We start from the raw sequence: 21,069 nt of genomic DNA, 5'->3' as shown, positions 1-21,069 counted from the left end.
TTTAAAACCAGGTTTTACTACTACACATTCTCTATGCCATGCTAGCCCTTCAAATACACTAAGTACCATTAGAAATAGGATTTCTTTGTTAACAAGAGCCTTACTGAAGTGTGATTTTAAACAATAACAACAATAACATCAAATTAACCTCAGGAGATATTGATCCACCTGGATAACCAAGACAGAGCCTCTGGAAATTTTTCTGTTTTGTTTGTTTTTTCCCAGGAGTGAGGGGTTTGCTTTATTGGTTAGAATAAAAAATATTGGCTTACTCTATAATGGTACAGTTTCTCTTTTTCTTTCTCTGCTTTCTTAATGAGTTATGCATTTGAAAGGCTGTCATGTGGAAGGAGGGATTACCCTTGCTCTGTGCAGCTTTAGTGGGAAGCACTGGGACCAAAGGGGGAGAGTTACATGGAGGCAGCAGACTGCAGCTGACTAGAAGGAACCTATACTCTAACAATCCAGCTGTCCAACAATGGAACTGGGGGGACTCCAGAGGATAGAAGTTTTCCCTTCCAGGAAGGGTTTAAGCAGAGGCTGGCTGACCACAAGTCAGGAAAGCTGTAGAGGAGTTTCCTATGTCCAGAGGGAGGTTATACAAGCTGGCCTTGAAGCCTCCTTTATGTTAAAAGCCTATGGATAATCTGGTCTGAACATTTTCACTATCTTTTCCTCTCTTCCTGGAGTAAACAAACAAACAAACAAACAAACAAAAAACAAACAAAAAACTTTAGAAATTTAAAAAAAAATTAATTTAGCTCAAAAATACCACTGCTAAATCTGTTAATCTATTAATCCCCAAGCTATCATCTCAAATGACTACATTTACACAGCACTTTTTTTTAAAAGATACATCTTTTTTTCTTCTCTTTTAAAAATGACTATAGAAATACATCAAAAAAAAATAAATGAACAAAACCAGTTAGAGTCTCCCCTTTTCTATTCTTGGGAAGAAATTAATCCAATCTAACAAATTGTTAGCAAGAATTTACTACTACATTCCATTGTTTTGCCCCAGGGCAAAAAAAGGCCAAAAAAAAAAAAAATAAATAAAGAATAAAGAGAAAGAGAAAAAGAAAAGAAAATATTTCCTACCCTCAAGGAACTGTTATTCTTACATGAAAATAGTTAAATATACACATAATAAATTAAGGTAAAAAAAGATCATTAACAGCAAGAGGGACAGGGAAAAAACTGTCCAAAGGAGGTGGCACATGAATGTACTCTACCTATATCATTATTTTCCCCCTGCAAATATATAAACTGAGGAACAAAAGGTTTAAATTGTAACCCCCGTGTCCCCAAATACTCAGATCTACAAATCTATGAAAATGTATATGTTCATATAAACAATGTGGCTGTTTAGATAAACGATTGCCTGACTTTTCAGGTTAGAAAAATTGGACAGATAAAGTTTTTGCATCATTACTGAAATTGTACCACTGTAGAGGAAAATTCTGGGACACCAAGCTCTCCTCTCCAACCCCCTGCATCTTTCCCAGGCCACAATGCCTTCGTGTAACTCATTGTAAAGGGTCAGCCATGATGATTTACAGTCACTGAACATCCCCCTCCTCTGTTCTCTTTTCCTTCCTCTTTACCACCACCTCTTGAGGCACACATGGCTGGCTGTTCAGGATTAACTTTGTCTGAGATCCTGCCAGCTGCTCTCCATCTCCAGTGGAAACAAAAGAGAAATCGGCAAAATGCAGCAAGAGAGGTTTCAGGGTGGCTACCGGCAAAATTTATCTCAGCAGTAAGGCTTGTTAAACCTTAGACTGGGATACATGAAGAGCTAGAGTCCTCTCCTTCTCTGGAAAATTTTCAAAAATATTTAGATCCTTTTCTCTTTGGGATGATTTAAACAGAATCCTGCCTGAAATCAGAAATGAGCTCTGGCAAGATCTCTGCAGTCATTTCATTTTCAGCCTTTGCTTTCTGTAGTGTACATTATCACTGGGCATTTTCAAAGGGCAGGTTTTGCTTTTTTAATACAGAGAAACCCACCCTCAGGTTCCTATTATGGAATTTTAGCAATAACCTATTGTGTACAAGGAATAATGTCAATCAGGCACCGAGGGTCAAACAAAGCTTATGAGGCAGAATGCCTGCCTTCTCTGGAAGTCTAGTGTGGATTTGCCAGCAAAATGGAGAAAATTCAGGCACCTCCTTTTTTTCTTCTTTCTTAGGAGTATTTGTGAGAATTCAGAAATTACATAAAAGAAACTCTGAGGATGTTTACAAAAGAAGGCACGTCCTACATTTGAGAAGCTTATGAGAATAGGCTCAAAGCAAAACCTTTTTAAAAAATTAGTAAAATGCCCCAAAACCTCTGAGAAATTCTTCCAATTTGATCCTTAGCATGTGGTTTTACTGGAAGATCAATATATCCCTTCCAGCTTAAAATGTCTGGTTGTCTGACCTGTATCAGAGTTATCAGAATTGAGCAGATATTCCTCTTCTATCACTAAATTCTAATTTTACAGACTTGTTGATCTCTTCAGTGGCTATTTCCTAATTTCTTATATCATAAAAATGGTATGTTTTTGTGGACATATATTGTACTCTTATAATTTTTACTTCCCTTGCCATTAGTGCTATTACTGCTGATTTTTCTGACATTTCAGTTATGTCTTAATGCTGATTTTTCCAAAGATGCCAGCTTATGGAAGTTGTTACTGGGTTTGATAAAGCAAGGGTGGGGTTTAATGTTTCACAGATATGGTGGAATCTTTCCAACATTGCAAAATTGTAGCAAGTAGATGGAGATTTATTCTATTTTCCCCAAAGGATTGTTGATATGACACCCAACCTGAAGGGCAGCTGTAAACACAGACAACCAAGTTTGCCACTGCCCTCAAATTATCTCTTAGATTGGAGGAAAGTCAGCAAAACCTGTTTTATGAGCTTGTAAATGTCATTAAACCTGTTGCCTTTTAACATTCCAAAACCACTCTCCATGCTGGCATAAGTGAAGTGAAAGTAACAATGACAACAACAACAACAACAAAAAGGGTAGAGGCCATGGATGAAATAATTTTAATCCCTCCCCTTTTTGGGGTGTATGTGTTAATAATATTGCTCTGTAGTTTAAATTGAATGAAATAATTAAAAAGAGAAGGGAAGAAGAGATAGTTTGACTTTTTAAAGCTAAAACAAGTTCTTAATTTGAATTAAATTTAACAACAATCTGTTGGGAGGAGAAGTCTTACCAATGGCAATACTTGGAGACTAATAACAAAATCAATTGTAAAATAATATTTTATATTCTCAATGGTATCAGCCAAATGCAAAACCAAGATAGAAATAGGAATCTGTTTATTGGGTTTGAAGATTGGTGGTGGAGGTTGGATTTTGAGCTCTATAAGGAGGGATATAAAGTTGTAGATTTTGGGGCTGTAAATATATATTTATCTTCAATACTCATATTTGGAAATAGTAACCCTTTTAGAAAAATATTGGGGTTGGAGGAAACAGACAGCTCACATCTTGAAACAAAATCCAAACAATTCCTTTTTTATAATTTTAAGCAGATGACTCTCCTGGCTTTTAAAAAATTTAAAGTCTTAACTCAGTTTTCTATCACACACTCACTTTTCTTTTGCTTCATAATGAATCAGTTCAGAAAAGAAATTATTTAGGTGCCTGTGGCTAACTAAAGACACAGCAAAATACTACTTTTTCTACTCTCAGAGAATGATTCTTTACCAGAACAGGAACAAGCAGGAACTAATGCTTGAGTAAGAAAACATTCTTCTTTTACAGCCACTCAAATCTTAATTTGTGGTCAACCCTGAAGCGATTTTACAATTTGTTTCCCCTCCTCCCTACATCATATAAAAGAGGGCTCCTAATGTATGGAACATAGCCGTCTTTCAGGAGCTCAGCTTTCCCACCATACTGAAAAAGAAGTAAGGATGATCCACTCAGCAACAGCAATAAAACCCTTATCTCTAAGCCTTTGCTTTTCCAAGGACATCATTTCAGGTAATGTTGTCCATTGGGAATAAAAAACCAAAATTAATTACTTGCCCACCATAGAAATAAATAAAAGGGCAACAGAACAACCTAATGCCAGTGAGGTTTTTGCTGACAGATCCACATTCAGGAGATAAGAGTGTACATTTGGAAAAGTTATAAGTGTAAATAGAATTCTATACATATTTTTAAATCCATGCTTATGAAATGTGAAATCCTGTAAGATTTATAAAACTATCTATGCATAACCATCGAAGAATGTTAGTTTTTCAAAGACATTAAGGCAAGAAAAACAAGGTGTTAAATGGAAAACCAAAGATTTTTTTTCATATTATCTAAATCCAAGCATTATCAATGTCCTGATGGTAGCCCAGTAATCACACAAATGATGCCAGTTTTGATCCCCCAAGCTGAGAATATGGAACTTTAGAAATACCTCCCTCAAATATTAAGTGGGTTACAAGAGTCTCGGGGGAGTTTAAGGCTTACCCTGCTTGTTTTAACCTGCACCTGCAGAACATGGAAACAAGTTCCATCTTGCTGGCCCACCTTGCAAAGCTCCCCAAAGGTTTCTCAACAGCAGACTGTGTGTATACAGTTATGAATGTCCTACTGCACAGACTTACGGGGCTGCTGCTGCATTCCATACGTGTCAAGAGAACTGCTCTTGATTGGCAAAATCCTTGGGAAAAAAAAAAAAAAAGGAAAGAGAGTCAAGTTACTTTTAACCCTTTTGTCCCCTTCAGAAGATCACAAACTCATGATATTCAATGATTTTTTTTTTACTACTTAAATACATTTTAAATATTACCCTGTCATAATACATTTATTCTGATTTATTTTAATTTAAGAAGAAAAAAATCTGTAGTTTTAGGTTTTTATTAATATATGTTAATGTAATTATATTTTTCTCTAATTTTAGAGGGGGTTCTGTCCTTGTTGGTTGCAGACTGGTGGTTGTGCAGACAATTGATACATGAAAACATTTTAAAAGACTTATTAAAAAAGAAATACTTAAGCTGTAAGTATCAGGTCCAAGAAAGAAAAAAAAAATCAATCATTTCCTACAAAACTAAAGCAACTCTTGGAGGCATTATCCCTGTCCTGGGAGGGCTCTACTTCAGCATACATACTTCATGTTGACATATAAGCAGAAACTTTATCTTAGTTCTGATGCAACAAAATTGATGTTTCTCCTTGGCCTTCATGACCCCTGTGCTTTTGTTGGTGTGCATTCTGGGGGCTGGGCTTTTCACAGTAGGATCAGAGTACTCATGCTAAACAGCCCTACAGTCAGATCTGGGAGCCTGGATATTTGGAGGGAGACAAAGAAGAGCAACATTGTCTTGCCAAAATGATCATATCCAATTCTAACTGGAGACATCTACTGCTCACACTTATAAATGGGATGCCAGGATTTCTAGACTTGATTGTTTTCCTTCCAGAGCTGATTATATGGCAGAAAAATGTTCTCCTCAGATAAAATGAGGAAGGAATGTCACCACAAAGAAAACTAGTACTATCAGGATTGACTCAAACTCCCTTTCCCCCTAAACCCACAAAAAGTTAAAGCATAATATTTGCTGTGTCTAAATTGGGTAAATCAATGTTCAGTAGAATATATATTTCCTGAGAGTAGAGACTGTTTCATTTTTACTTTGCTAGTAGTTAGCATGATGCCTTGCAACTTAGTGGATGATTATTAAGTTTTTGTTGCATTGAATTGTATTGAATGCAGAGTTTTTCTAAAGAAATAGAATGTAAACTCCTTCAAAAGAGGATTTTTTTTTCTGGTTTTGCTTTTGTATCCCTAGCACCTAGTTCAGAGTCAGGAATGTAAATAAGAGATGTTGTCTTTGATTTTATCTTGATATTATCATACTATCGTACTATGTAGAAGTTTTAGCATTATTACTAAAATATCACCCTCTTCTTATTTTTAAAACAAATTCTTGCCATACTATTAAGAATTCTACTTCAGGTCCATGAGCAATTGTGAATTAGCTATCTTTTTTTTTTTTTTTTTTTTTTTTTTTTTTTAGATCAGTTCTTAGAATTATCAAGTCAGGCAAAGGAATATATCAGGCTGAAAATTTCTATTTAAATGGTCTTAAATGCTCTTAACTTGTTTGCAAAGTTGAGAGATTTCTCTCTCAAGAACATGAGCCACAAAAACCACCTACCCAAGTGTACCACTATTCTTCTGCTCCCCCTCCCCCCAAGATGGACTTTCTCACATGGATAAGATGATTATTACAAGAAAATAAACTGACCAGAAATAAAAGAAGTGAAAGTAATGAAATGAATGCTGATGTGCCTAGTGAGTAAGAGGGGAAATAAGAAGTACATAAAAACCAGCCCTCTATCTATGGATCCCTTGAAAGTGTCAGGCATTACTACATGTATTAAGAAATTTTGGTTTATATATAACATCATGTCTTCTCCAGGATGCCTCAAAGAAGAGACTGAAGAAATTGCTTTTTATTTACAAATCATGAAACAGGATTTCTATAAAAGGGCATCCCTTAACCTCTTTAAAACAACTGTATCATGAATTTCTTTGGGGTTTCATGAAATAAATATTTTTGAAGGCAGGGCAATAAGGGGAAGAGAATTAACTATCTGAAGGTTAAATAGTAGAATAGTGATGTGCTAACCAGGCACCTTTGATCCTGAATCTAGCTACTATTTTAGTGGATTGCAGGTTCTTATTGTTCTTTTCAGTGGGATTTCATGCTTGGATTGCAGTCTCATTAGTTAATACATTCCCCCACCCCCACCCAGGGTCCTCACCCCACCCCTCCCTTTCTCCCTCTTGGCAAGAAAGCTGCTGGATAAGTGAGTAACCAAGAAACATATTGGAACTTCCGGTTCTTTCCTGACTGCTGACTCCTCTCTCCCCTCCAATAAGTTCCTAATAAATAACAATCTGCTTACTGCCTTCTACTGACTGCCTGGGAAAGCCTTACTATAGTTGCCTAGTTTCTAAGGTCTGCAAATATGGTAAACATCAGTTACCAAAGAGACTTTTGCTTCTATGCTTCTATCCTGTTTTCCTTGATGCTAGTAACTGATGATTGAGAAATGTAATGATTCACAGGAGTTAAACAGCCCACACTGAGAACACCACTGTTTCATCTTTATCTGGGTCTGAATGGCTAAATACAAAATTTAGGGTATCAAACTGGAAAAAATTAAATTCAGGGTAGAATAATTGAAATAATATTAACTAAAAACCCTCTCCTAATGAGTACAATTCATTAAAGATGTTGAGAAAAATTATGATTGGCAAACTTCCTGGAGTGGAGATATCATTGTTCATAATACTAAAATTGTAGACTTTGGTTTGCCAAGATCTATTTGGGGACCTTTTGATAGCTGGGATTTTGTGCACTATTGGAAAATACTTCTGCATGTTTTCTCTTCTACTAGTATTAATCTGGGTTTCCAAAGTTGAAGCTTAAATCCCCAAATATACTCATTCATACAATTTTTTAATCTTTCTCAATGTTTGTATTTTCTACATCAGTTTCTTTAACTACTTCATATGTGATCTTGAGTACTGGACATAAACTTGACTTATTTTAAGGAATCAAATAAGGGAACAATCTTACTGGGATGTTGTGAAATGGACAGAGTTTAACCTGATAACTTACAAAGTTCAAAACCATTTCAGAATCTCTAGAACTGGGTTGAATTCTGTAAAACATAAGGGTTTTGCCTGGAATTATGACTTATCCTTCTTCTAAAAAGTTATTTATTTCACTAATGATGTGTGTGTGTGTGTGTGTGTGTGTGTTTTAAAGAGCTACTCAAACTTTTATTTCATCCATAAGACAGTGTGTTTATTGATTTTATGAGTTAGATACAGAAGACCAAACTGACAAACAGCAAATACAATTGTACAGAAAGCAAAAGTTAGCACAAACTGACTTTTTTTTTTTTAAGCACATAATAGATGTAATATTATTACAAACAAGACTTCTGGAGAAATTTCCCCTGTAATTTTGAATGGCTAGCCTCATAGTTTGTCTTAGGAAATGATCCTTGGGTAAAGTTTTCTCTAGACAAAAATGTTTCCATATCAGGATACATACACTACTCTCTCTTTATAATTTAGTGTCCAACTACATTGTAGTTCCAGCACAATCCTATTTTACTGGAGAAGAAATAGCCTGAAATTCTGTTAAAAGAAAAAAGTGTCAATGAAAGTTGCTCAAATCTTACTAATAATTTTCTGTTAAGAAGATATTTTAAACCTTTAAAAGGGTAGGATTTTTTTAGAGTTATAGTTCCAACAATTATCCTTTCCACCCCCATTAACCCTTTTTATTTACATCTTATACTTTAGTTGGAGAGGAATCTCTGCTTTGTACTTTCTAGAGTCAAATCTGACTACACCACACCTCATGACTTCAGTTAAATGGTACTACTTCCCTCCTGGTGGCCACCAATCTCTCAGAGAGGCCCAATTTCCCTTTTATTTGGGCAATTTCAATAGAATTGTTGTTATATTAGTGTTGGTCTGCTCTCCTGAATTTCTCAGTAATTGTTTTTTGAATTATTCAATTTTACTACAATTAACTCTGGAACCATAGGAAAGGAGAGAAAAGAGAAGAGGGAGGAACCGAAACAAATAGGTTTCTTAGCACAGTTAAGCTGTCCCCAAATTAAAAAAAAAATGACCCAGAGCTCCCAAACCTGCGGAGATCAAAGATGGACATAAGCATGAAAAAGAAGAGACTACTGGACTCCTGCTGTCTGTAGCATGGCGTTAACTGACGACTACTGGAATAGACTGGGAGATGCGAGAGAAAAAAATAGAAAAATCGAGGGTGGTCTCCTCAGGCTCTTGGCACGAAAGGGTCAACTGAGCAGGCGGCGGCTGTGCGTATGGCGGAGCTTTCCTATACGTATCATCACTTACTTCTGCTCCTTCTCCCACACCCCACCCTCCGTTTGGGGATAGGGCGAGGGGCTGGCGGAAAGGGCGGAGACTGCTGAACAATAAAGCCTAGGGAGCAAGGAAAAGGGAGACGAAGGGAGCCCAGAGAAAAGACTAGAGAGCAAAGGGTTATTTTCGCGCCACCGAAGATTCTGTTGCTGGGGTCGCTTCGGAGGCCAATGAATGGAGAGCTGGAAGCAGATCTGGCCGGTGGCTGGTGCGGACGCCGGCACGGCTGCGGGCTCTGATTGGCTCCTTGCCTCCGCCTACTGGAAACGAGAGCCCCCTTTCCCCCCGCCCCTATCCCCCTCCCCGCCTCGGATGTGAAGGAGGGAGGGGTGAGCCGAGGAGGGAGGCGGCGGAGCTTCGCGATCCTGCCTTCCTGGTCCCCGGAGCCTGCCCGAGCTCACGGTTCCTCCCCCTCGGGCGCGCTACGCTGCTCTGCCCCTCGGCGTCCGGCAGCGAGCTTAGCGGACTCGCGGCTCGCTCCCCAGCCTCCCTGCTCTCTTGCGCATTCTCCCTGGCGCTGCTCGCCGCTTAGGTGATGCGTCTCCTCCCCGGGTGCTCCGACTGCAGCCCGCTCCCCGCTCTCAGAACCGGGGCGGGGCGGGGAGTGAGAGCCGGGAGGGCGCTAACGTGGTCGAACCCAGCCCGCCTGTCCCTCTACCTGCATGGGGTCGACCCGTGGTGGGTGGGAGGCCCCGGGGTTAGGACCTGGGACACCGGGTGCAGGGGGGCCCGGAGAGCCGAGGTAAATTCATTCATTTGGGGCCAGCCGGGCCTCCACTCAAAGCCAAACCAAAGTTCACTCCTCACACCCTCGTTCACTCTCCCCGCCCCTTCCCGTCTCTCGCCTCGGACCCCTTCCCCACACATCTAATCCAACCAACCTCCCGGAGGCCAGGGAGCGAGACTGGTATTGGGTGCAGAGGAGGCAGATCACGGATGGTCCTGGGTGCAAAAGTACCGAGACTGAGCCCGACCCGGGGATCAGGGGTTCAGGGGCAGACGCTAACGTTAAGGGTGGTGGCAGGGAAGGGAAGCGTTTATTTATTTTTTTGGGGGGGGGGGCGGGGGAATTCCCGGGCCAGGCTGGAGAGAAGACAGCAGGCAAAAAAAAAAAAAAAAGAAAAGAAAAGAAAAGAAAAAAAAAAAAAGAAAAAAGAAAAGAAGAAAAAAAAAAGAAAGAAAGAAAGAAAAAAAAAAGCTTCCCTTCCCAGTGACTGTTTCGCAGATCCAGCTCTGTTTGGGTGACAGCCAGGGAACAAGGAAACCACCCCATCTTCTTTCTCATCTCCTTTCTGAGCTCCATCTTTGAAAGCAAACAAAATAGATGAAGATCGATTCCAGGGAGTAGGTGGGCAGAGCCCACTGATTCTCCAGCGAACACCAACTTTAAGCAGATCAGCGTCCAGGAGAATTGGTTTAAAGGAGCAAAGAGTGGTTGGGTTTTTATTTGTTTGTTTGTTTAAGAGGATATTACTTAGCTTGTACAAGGTACATCTGCGTAAGTGCCCACTCTAGACAGAGCCAGATCCATAAGTGTGTGTCTGTTTGCTTTAAGGTAGCAAGGGCTGTAGGAGGGGTAGGGACGAGAATTACTTCTTTCCTCCCTTTTTGGTTCTCATAAATAAATATGTGTGTGTGTGTGTTTGTGTATGTGTGTGTATAATACATACATACATATATGTATACATATATACATTCATAAATATATAACCTGTAAATATCATGATGTATTTTTTCTTTTCTGTCACAAAGCCCCTTAAAAATAATTTTATTAACCCCCCTCACACACCCCGCCCCAGATAAGACTTATTTAAAAAGTTGAGGAGGCAAGCCTTAGAAGGAAAACAGGTTGTAATTGAAGGAGCAGAAAAGAAACCTCCCCCGCCTCCAATCCTACTCCATTTGAGAATAAATGCAAATGTTTCTCGGCATCATTGTTGGAGTGGGGAAAATTGCTAGAAATGTCTATTTTTAAATTACAAGAAAGAAACCCTCGCTTAAAAAAAAAAAAAATCAGTAAAAGTCCTTAAAACTTTTTTTTTTTTAAATGCTACTGGAAATTTGTGATTTTTTTGAATTATTGAGGATGAATATTTTTAACCAGGGAAACGTATCTTCTAAAGCCTGAAGAGCAGTTAGTTTGTCTGTCCCCTGTGTTTAGATGTCTCCGTGTCCCCCTCAGACACCTAGAGAAAAGTGTTAATATAAATATTTGAAAGATTTGTAATGAAAGGAATTTCCTTCTACGAAGTATCTGGAGATGATATATCACTAAGGTCCATTGGGTCAGATATTGCATCAAGTTTTGTGTGCAGGGCTCCCTGATTTATCTTTCTTTTTCTTTTTTTCTTTTCTTTTCATTTTTCTTTCTTTCTTTCTTTCTTTCTTTTTTTTTTTTTTGTGTTGGTCATTCATACAAATCATTAGGTGAAATTATTTTCTGAAAACTCTCTGGAAATCTGAAATCCCAGTTTTTCTATTATGTGTTGATAGTGATAAGACAAACCTTAAAGAGTTTTTTCCCCAAAATTTTAAATAGCAAATAGCCTTACAAATAATCAGGACTTTTAAGGCATTTGGAGAGTTTCCAGTTTCTTAATTTAAAAATAGTAAATCCCTGTCAAGACACCAGAAGGAAGCAGCCTCCTCAACTTACTTTGGACATAGCTTAAGGTGACCAACTATTTCAGAGCATATACCTTTTCTACCAAATGAAAAACAATTGTAGAGAGAAATGGACGGAAGTACTATAGTTCAGCAATTAGTTTGTAAAAAATTAAATAAGTGGTGTATCAGAGCAAAAGACTATTTCTAAGAGTGAAGAAAACTCCAACAGTTTTTTTTTTTTTTTTCTTTTGGGTTGTTTTGTTCACATAGGAAAAAAATGTACTTACCCATTTGGTTAAAAAACAATCAGATTGATAATATCTATGCTATAGATCTGTGAAGAATGCAGCCCCAGTTCCTTTTGAGTGCTGTTTTGGTGCTTTTTTTTTTTTTTTTTTTTTTTCTTCCCCTCGACTCCACCAACAACGTTTTCCAAGGGACTAAAATATCTCGCCCACTCCTTTGCTCAATGAATATCCTTCAAGAAAAATGTTAGGATCCAAAGATGTCAATTAGAATCAGGAAAAAAAAAAACCTCAAAACAACTGAAAAGTATAAAAGAAATGTCAGTTCCTCAGGGTTTTTTTTTTTTTTTTCTCCTTACAAAATGGAAGTTGTGACTACTCCAGTCTCCCATCTCCAAAACTTTGCTAAATTAAAAACTAAGGAAAAATCAAACTACACTGAATAAATGGCAAAAGTGAATCTGAATTGCAAAACAAAACAAAACAAAAAGAAAAAAAAACCCATTCACAAACAAAACAAAATACCACATCCCTATTGTTTGGTAGAGGCTGAAGCTAGAAAAATGAGTTGCATTTTGAAAAAAAAAAAAAAAAAAAAAAGATACCTCGGCCCATATTGGCAACTTAATATCACTATAAAGGCCACAAAATAACTGTTGCTTTTTAAAGGGGGGCGGAGAAAGTAATTTAAAATATCACTCTATGTCTGATAATGATTTTTTCCTATCCCCTAGGTGCACTCGCACTCACAAACCCCGATCCCCGCCTTAAAGCCAACTGTTTTACTCGACAAGAAAAACCCACCAAAATTAAAATTCATTTCTATTTTCAGATTAAATTAAAATTTTTGTAAATGGATGCAAAAGGGGGGAAACTGCCACCCCAGTTTTCTCCCTGTGAGGTAACAAAGCGATTCAATATGTTTCCATTACCTTGTAACCTATATGTGAAATTTGATTCACGTTACTTTAAAAAAAAAAAAAAAAAAAAAAACAACAAAAAAAACCCCTGCAAATATTTTTCGCAGAATACCTATTTTTAAAAAAAAATCTCCCTTTCAAAAATGTTTTGGAATAAATAAAACCTTTAAGTGGAACCCCCAGAATTATTTAAGAAAACCTACTCGGCTTTTCTATAGGAAATACAGTACAACCTTTCATTTCCGTATCCTTTCTTCATCTTCAGTCAACATTTTGTTTGCCCGGGAAGGCTCCACTGGCCCCAGACCCCACCCCCACAAACCCAGCATTGTCTCCTTTGCAAGCGGGGGTAAATTATGAAGGGCCCCAGAAGCCCGATGGGGAACCTGCAAAAGCGAGGGGGGGCGGGCCCAAGACTTTCGATATTTCTCGAGTAATTACCACACGAGACGAGGGAAAAGGGGACTCAGAACCTCTTCTTTTAGGGTGAGTTCTAGCCCCTCAGTAAATCACTGGGCTGGAGGGAAGAAAAGGGGTGGCCTTCGGCCACCCTCTCCCTCCGCTGCCCCGGGCCCACCTTAGAAGAAGCTACAGGAAGAGCTCGCTTCCCCGCCTGGAACGCCTAAGCCACTCGGCCCCGCCACCCCGCCGCCGTCACCCTTCCCTTTTGTCCGTTGCCCCCCACCCCTCAGCCCCGAGATCTGGGCCCCGAAAGGCCCAGCAGCTGAACATTCAGCAAACGAAAGCCAGAAACGTTACCATCGCGGGGCCCGGTTCAGCGCTGCAGAGAAACTCTCGGCCGCTTCCCTCTCCCTCCCCCAGCGGCCCCCGGAGCCCGCAGGCCAGCCGGCTGCCTCCCACCTGAAGCCCCCAGGCTTTTCGTGCTTCGCAACCAATGGCAAGGCAGAACCAGGAGAGCCTCCAAAAATCGAAATGGGAGGTGGACGTGGTGCAGTTCGGAAAAGGGCCCCTTCTGGGTGCCTATCAGAAGCCCCCTCCTCCGGCGGCCAATCGGGCCCAGCAGGCCCGCGGCTACCGTACAGCACCTACCCCGCCCTCGCCGACCACCCTCTAGCTCGCTAGTCCACCGACTCACCCACCCTGTGCACCCGAGCTTGGGCCGCGTTGGCCGAGAGGAGCCGAGCCCCGAAGACCCCTCAGATTAATGCTTTAGATGGGAGGGAGGAATGGAGCGAGCGAGCTGGGGAGCAAGGGAGGGGCGGGGGGAAGAGAGAGGGAGGGGGGCTGGCTTGTGCTGCCAATCTCCCACCGCCCCTTCCCCCCCTCTTCTTCCTCCTCTCTCCCCCTCCCAACTCCCCCCTCCTCGCTTTTTCTCCAATGGTAAACCCAGAAAACTTCCTCCCTGATTTGCAGGAGGTTACATTCACTGAAGCAGCAGCCCTGAAGGGGAGAGGAAAAGCCTAGTGATAAAGTGTGTGTGTGTGTGTGTGTGTGTGTGTGTGTGTGTGTGTGTGTGTGTGTGTGTGTGTGTGTGTGTGTGTGTGTGTGTGTGTGTAACACCCAAAGAAAATCACATTTTCCAACGTGTGTGTGTGTGTGTGTGCTTGTGTGTAACACCCAAAGAAAATCACATTTTCCAATTTATCTTCCAGGGGAGACAAACTCAGGGCCTAGAGACCCCTGTTTCCCTCCTCAGAAAAAAAAGGGGAAAAAATTCGTCTTTAGCTTTTCCGCATCCAACAACCCTCTTCTCTCCTCCCTAAACTTGAGCTGTTTCCCAAGCTGGTGCTGCTGCCACCGATTGCTCCGGGTATCTTTTCTTCATCTCCTGCGTGACCCTCGCCTAATCTCCTTTTCTCTGCTCCCCTATTCTCCCTCTCTGATTTTCTTTTCCCCCTTTTCCAAAACCCCCCTTCCCATTCGCCCCCCCCCCCTTTTTTGATTAAATCTCTCTAATTGAGGAGCTAGGATTCTTCACGTGAGACCGTTGATTTGTAGTTTGAACACGTGGCTCATTCAAATAGCCGGACTATCCAAGTGATTTTTTTCTCCCTCCTTCTCCTCCACCTCCTCCCTCTCCTCCTCTTCCCCCCCCACCATCCCCCGTCCCCCCCGCCTCCTCCTGCCTGTCTCTCTCTCTCTCTCTCCGCTTTTTTTTTTTTTTTTTTTAATGGGGAGGCGGCGCCTCCACTCACGCAGTGTGACATTTTCACAGCCCGCTCGCTGCTGGCAAAGGGGTTTGGGGGGCAGAGACAAAAAGTAGTTTTTTTCTTTCTCCTCCTCCTCTTCTTCCTCCTCCTCTTCCTCCTCCTTCTCCTCCTCCTCCTTCTCCTCCTCCTCCTCCTTCTTCTCCTCCTCCTTCTCCTCCTCCTCCTTCTCCTCCTATTTCTTGCCGACCCCGCCATCCTCCCATCACAAAGCTGGTCCGCTTTGCTCTCGCACGTCAGCAGAGTGAGAAGTCCTTACTCTGGCCCTAGGGTTCCAGCGCAGCTATCTTTTCATCCCTGCCAGGGAACGAGAGAAGCCCGCTGACCCCCGGCTAGCCTTGCCCCTCTCCTCCTTAGTGTTTCGTTGTTTGCTTTTGGTTATTCTCGTTATTATATTATTATTATTTTTAAGCATCAGGCTTGTGGCGTAGCTTAGGTGTTAGGAGCTTTTAGAGCTGCAAACAGGAGCAAGGACAGACAACCGCTGCATCCGCTCGTTGCTTTGCCTTGCTTTTAAATTTGATTTTACTTTTTTTAAAAAAATAATTTCTCTTAATTAAAAAAAATGAACAAGCTGTACATCGGCAACCTGAGCGACAGCGTGAGCCCGGTCGATCTAGAAAGTATCTTTAACGACTCCAAGATCCCTTACACCGGCTCTTTCCTGGTGAAAGCGGGCTACGCGTTCGTGGACTGTCCCGACGAAAACTGGGCGATGAAGGCCATCGAAACCCTATCAGGTGGGTCCCCTAAGTCCGGGGTCCGAGCCTACGGCTCCCTCGGCACTCCTGGGGGACGAACAAACCTGTTCGTCGCCGTGCGGCCACCAGCTTGCCCTTCCTTTTCCAAGAACCTAACTGCGTCAGGGCTCGGGTGCCAGGGGATGAGACGCTTGGCTCGCTGGGGAAAGCCCGCGGGGCGTCCACGGGGATGGTTAGTTTGAAGGGATCGGGGGAAAGGACGGACAGCTAAGCCCCCGTCCTGGTCGTGGGCTCCTCAAGCCCTGACGCTCTCCCTGAACCTGCCCCACTCCCCACAACCTGTCGGGTGTCTCCCCAGGAAACCGGTGGAGACGCTGTCAGGTAATGTTCACGCAGTCCTCCGAGGTGCGGAGAGAGAGGGCGGGGAACGCCAGGGCGGCGTAAGGGACCGAAGCCAAAGGGCAGATTTGGGGTCCGCTCCCCCTCTGCCCGTTGCCTTCCTTCTCCCCTAGCGCTCGCCAACCCCATTTTTTCCTCTGCAGGTTGGTCGCCCCCCCCCTTCTCTAGGCGGGCGCAATCTCAGGACTCGAGCCTGCTGTTGGGGGGGAATAAGTGCCGCGGGAGGGGGGGGGTGATCTACTGGTTTTTTCGTTTTATTTCTGTTTTCTTTTGTGCTAACCCGAGCCCGATTTGCAGCAATAGCACCAGCAATAGCAGCAGCACTAGTAGGAGGCGGGGTGGGCGAAGGGGGTACAGAGGCGAGAGCGGACCCCCGGGTGGGCAGTGACGGGGGGCTCTCAGGTAGGGACAGGGAGCGAGAGCGCCGGGAGAGAGCCGCGCAGCACTGCACTGCCGACCCGGCTCGCCCGCCCCCTCTTCCCACCCTGAGAGGCTCGGGGACTGGGAACTGCGCTCGCTCCCGCTGGTTCAGCATCCCGGTCCCGCGCTCTCGCAGCCGAGGAGTGGGGACCCTTTCGTTTAGACTCCTCCCCGGGCACGGCCACCAGCCAGGGGCAGGTGGGTTTCTGGCCGCTGGCCGCGGCGCCGGGGTCTTAAGACGTAGCGCGCGCCTTCCCCATCTCCTCCTCCCCCTACTCCCAGGTTCCGGGGGCCGCGGCATTTGGCTTTCATGCTGGTGTGCGGAAGAAGGGTGGGTGTGTGCGTGTGTGCGCGCGCGCGCGTGTGCATGCACGGCGGGGTCCGTCCGCCCGCCCGTCTGTGCGTGCGTGCGGTGGGTGGGGGTCCGCGCGCCCGCCCGCCCCCGCCCCCGCCCCCGCTGCCAGGCTGCGGCTCTGGCTCTGGCTCGCTGCTGCAGCTGCTGCAGCCACCGCCGCCGTCGCCGCCGCCGCCACCACCTTCTTCTCCTCCACCATCTCCGACGAGCCTGGCTGGGGACGAGGCGCGGCCGCTCGGGCCCAGAAAGCGACCGGCCCTTTTTCTGGCGGCTAGAAGAGTGCCCGCACGCATCCTGGCTCGCTCCGGGGGGTTGCGGCGACGATGGCGCCGCGGCCCGATGGGTGGGGGGGCGCCCCGGGCTGTCCGAGGTAGGGGGCGAGGCCGGGCTGCTCTTAGAAACTGGCCAGAAAGCTGGGTTTCGGGGGCGGGGGGGGGGAGAAGGTGTAAGGAGGGGAAGATGAAAGGGGTATTGGTGAGGAAGAGGGGGGGGAAAGAGGGTCCAACTAATTGGGGCGTCGTGGATCCAAATTTCTGGGAAATTGGGGGTCTGAGGTTGTCCAGGGACTTTGCGCCCTGTCGCTCTCTTTGGGGGGGTGCCCATCCTTTTGGAAAAACGTAATCTGGGGTTTTTTAGGTTCTCCTTTCTCCCCCGTGACCCCACCTTTCTAATGATGCCCGTGGCCTTTGGGAACTACCTGAGGCAGTTTTTGTCGCAGAGCAAAGTGGGGGCTCTGTAACCCCCAGATTTGGATCTGTGCATGAAAGGGCTGGGGAAATTCTACTGCGCCAGGGGTGGGGTGGGGGGGACGAGAGAGTGGGAAACGTGCCCAGCATTTTAGCCGCGGAAGCTGTTCTTTCTGGGCGCTCTCCTCCCTCCTCCCCTCCCCGTGCCCCCGCCCCTGTGCCAGAGGAGTGAGAGATTAGGTTTGAGATTGGGGTGCAAGCGACCCCCCCATACTTAGGAGGTTTCCAAGCGAACCCCTTTAGTTTGCTTGCCAATTGCCAGTTTTTCCCTGCGGTAACTTGGGTGCAGCTTTAACTGGATTGGGAAGAGAAGGAAGGGGCGGGGGGCTGCAGACAGGCTACGTGGAACTGCGGCGGCGGCGGCGGCCCTTAGGCGCGCAGCGCCCTCAAGCCCCCTTTTGCTCCTTGTCTATTTTCAGGTAAAGTTGAGGTGCACGGAAAACTCATCGAGGTGGAGCACTCGGTCCCGAAGAGGCAGAGGTAATTGTCTCTCTTTTCCCTCCTCCTTCTTCTTCCTCCTCTCTCTTCCCCCCCCCCCCCCATCTACACCACTGCAGGAAGGGGGGGGGTGAGGAAAGCGGGCTCTCCACCATGAAAACGGGCTGCCACGACGACACCTTTGCCTACGGCCGGCAGAATTTCTTCGGCCTTTGGGACCCCTCCAATTGCCCTTTCTTCCTCTTTCTCCCCTCCTCCCCCATTCCATCCCTCTAAACCCGGGCTGCGGGCCAGACATTTGGGCTGAGGGTGGTGGCTGAGGAGGGAGGGGAGGAGAAGATCGAGTTCTCTTTGGGTTGGGCTCACCTCAGAACATGGAGACGGGACGGGACGGGGTGGGGGAGGGCGCGGAGCGGGGGCGCGGGACGGCTTCGAAATCCCAATGTCGGGAGGCTGGAGGGGGGCATTAGCGGGAAAGGAGATGGGCTCCTTAGCGTTACATAACGGACTGGCACGTGAGGGAGTGAGCGGCTCGTCGGCGGCGGCATCACAGCGGGGGAAGAGGAAGGACGGAACCGTAAGTACATTGTCAATAGCCCCTCCCCGTGGAAATGGGGAAGGGTCTCGGCCAGCACCGCTTTCGGAGCCGCCGCCCGCCGTCGGCAGAGCTGCAAAAGTGTGAGTAACCATCAATCTCATTCCCCCCTCCCCACACCACGCAGTAAAAAAAACACAACACAGAGGTCTTTTTTTTTTTCCACACTGACTCCCCCACACCCCGAGTTCTTCGAGCCCCAGATTCGAGCAGAGACGTAGCAAGGAGGGAGGGAAGAGGGGGCAGGAAACGGGTAGGGCGGGCGCTCTGGCAGCCTGTCCAAAGGATGCGCAGGGCCGCCCGACGGCGCAGCCAGCTCTGGCGCAGGCTGTCACTTGACAAAAAAAAGCCTATGGAGTTGGGAGCAGCCTCCTCAGCCCATGACGGCCGCGGCGCAGCCACACGCCCGCGAAGCTCCTGCTTCCAAGGCGATTTGCCTCCTCCCTGTGGCCCCTTAGCTGTCCTGCACCTCTTGGGCTGGAAGAAAAGGAGGGGCTGGGGTAATGGTGGGCTTGTAGAGACGGGCCAGGGGATGGCGAGGCCGACGTTTAACTTGAAAACCTGACTCGCCTCACTAGCTGATGGGAGGACAGGTGGGCAAGCAAAGAGCAGCTTTAGGCATTGTGGGGGGACGGGGGCAAATAGAATTGGGAGCGGAGAATGTGCCATCCAGAGCCATCTAAGAAAAAGACGATCTGGGGGGGGTTTCAGCCCCGCCACTGATGTTATCGAGGGGAAAAAAAAAAAAAAGGTTTCACAAAGTGTGTGCTTTTCCCCTCCATTTGCCAGTGCCCCCAAAGCGTGGGCTCTCTGTATTTTGCACGCTGGCTCGTCTGTTTCAAACGTCAGTGTTTTTCTTTCATGTTCCTGTTCTGGAAAAAAACCCCAAAATACATTACACGGAAAACCTAAAGGCACATTTAGGGATTTATCAGAGATTAAAAAAAAAAAAAAAAAAAAAAAAAAAAAAAAAGACCTTTGTTCTGCTCATATAGAATACACTTGTATAGGGGCGAATGATATGGTAAACTGTTAACCCTTCTCTAAGCCTCCAACTTAAAACACAAAGAACCTGGCCGTCTCTGCACTTGTGGAATCGAGTCTGCCGACCCCTTTCTCCCCCCACATATTAATGCTGGGATGAACAACTTATTTTCTTTCAGGAGGGAACTCTTTTATGACACAAAATAGAGGGAATGAAATTTATTTTTTCTTTTAAGCTTTTCTCATTCAAGAAAAGGGCAAAGAAAAGTGGGTAGAGAAAGTGCATATAAAATGGGGTGGGTCTCAGTGAGCTTTGGAGTATAAAATCGAGGTAATTTTTAGGCATCAGTTCCCGTGTTTCCCCTCCTTGGAATTAGGGTTACCAAAGTAACACTCCTAGGTATTCCAGCTCCAGCCCTTGAGCAGGAAGAGAACCATTTTGACATCCCCAGCCCTCTGCTAAGATAGTTGGATTTTTTGGTCCACTTGAAAATATCTTGGGATTAATTTAGACTTTCCCTCTCTGCCCCCTGACTGCAGTGGAGCTTCCTTGAGTTAAATCTTGGAACACGCTAAGCGTCTCCACACGTCTGTCCTTTGGAAATGTAGGCTTGTTCATTTTTTTTAAGCCTACATGGAAGGTGAGAGCTTTTATTTTGCTCAGCTCCCCTTCAATCAAGAAGAATGTGTTTAGTTCCGCCTTCAAGGCCGAAATTGGGGGAATCGTTTCTTTCGCGACCCCCCCCAATCCCCTCTCTCGCTGGACAGCACGATTTATGTTTCGGAGACCCTTAGCTCGGACTATCTTGGGCCCGAATTTTGTCCCGTCTCCTTCGATAAAATTTTGAAAAACACTTTGCGCTACAGGAATATCATTTTGAGACTCCTCCTGCCCCCTGGGCTCGGAGGCTTTAGCCCCCTCCCCCTTCTCCGAGGAGCCCGTGATCCTCCGCATCTTAATTCAGGTTTTCTCAGGCCGACTAGTCTTTCTCCCGCTCCCCCCCGCCCCCACCCTAGCAGCTCCCGCCTCGACAAAGGTGGGGGTGGGGTGGGTGGCAAACGGTGCAAAGGCAAAGAAGGAGCTCCCCCACCCCCACGCCACTGCGGCAGCCTTCTGTTCCCGGGCCACGCTCGAAAGAGGGCATTTTTGCTCGGACCCCCCCTTCCTCCCCCCGCAGGCAGTTTCCATGGATCACAGGAGGTTCCACCGCTCTGCTCCCGGGGTCATCTGAGCTGGGGGGAGAGGAGAAAGGCGAAACTGCTGGCGGATGGGTAATCTGTACCCGCCACACGTCTTGGGGAGGAAGGTTGTCACTTAGGGTTTAGGACCAGAAGGCCAAACCCCTGCAGAGGCCACTGATATTTGGCGAGAACCGAGCCATTCTGGAGCTCCCGGCCCAGACTGGGAGGGGCGGCTTCCCCTAAAGGGAACCCACCTTGGCAAAAATGACCTTTAGACTCGCGGGGAAAGGCAGGTCGGGAAGGGAGCGGCCCACACCGCTTCTGCTGCAAATTCCAAGTTGGGGAGCCGGGCCCGAGAGGTGGTTGGGTGGGAC

The 21,069-nt window shown here is 45.4% G+C and overlaps 1 protein-coding gene across 13 annotated transcripts in view; it reads left to right on the top strand.

Annotated features, from left to right (window-relative positions):
* The first annotated feature begins 15,081 nt into the window (after positions 1-15,081).
* Positions 15,082-21,069, top strand: part of IGF2BP3 (insulin like growth factor 2 mRNA binding protein 3) — a 99,814-nt gene continuing 93,826 nt past the window's right edge. For 8 of the 13 annotated variants that reach the window (XM_074267751.1, XM_074267749.1, XM_074267750.1 and 5 more), the window contains exons 1-2: positions 16,761-17,120; positions 17,916-17,976. In XM_074267751.1, coding sequence (XP_074123852.1) covers positions 16,763-17,120; positions 17,916-17,976 — 419 coding nt within the window. In that variant the 5' untranslated portion in view covers positions 16,761-16,762. Of the gene's footprint in view, positions 15,616-16,760; positions 17,121-17,915; positions 17,977-21,069 lie in introns of those variants that run through there. The other 5 variants (XM_074267759.1, XM_074267758.1, XM_074267756.1 and 2 more) reach the window with 3 other exon arrangements.

This window comes from Sminthopsis crassicaudata, chromosome 5 (genome assembly GCF_048593235.1).
Source record: "Sminthopsis crassicaudata isolate SCR6 chromosome 5, ASM4859323v1, whole genome shotgun sequence".
Lineage (NCBI taxonomy): Eukaryota > Metazoa > Chordata > Mammalia > Dasyuromorphia > Dasyuridae > Sminthopsis > Sminthopsis crassicaudata.
Note: the sequence above shows the minus strand (reverse complement) of the source record. Positions and strands in the feature narration are given on the sequence as shown.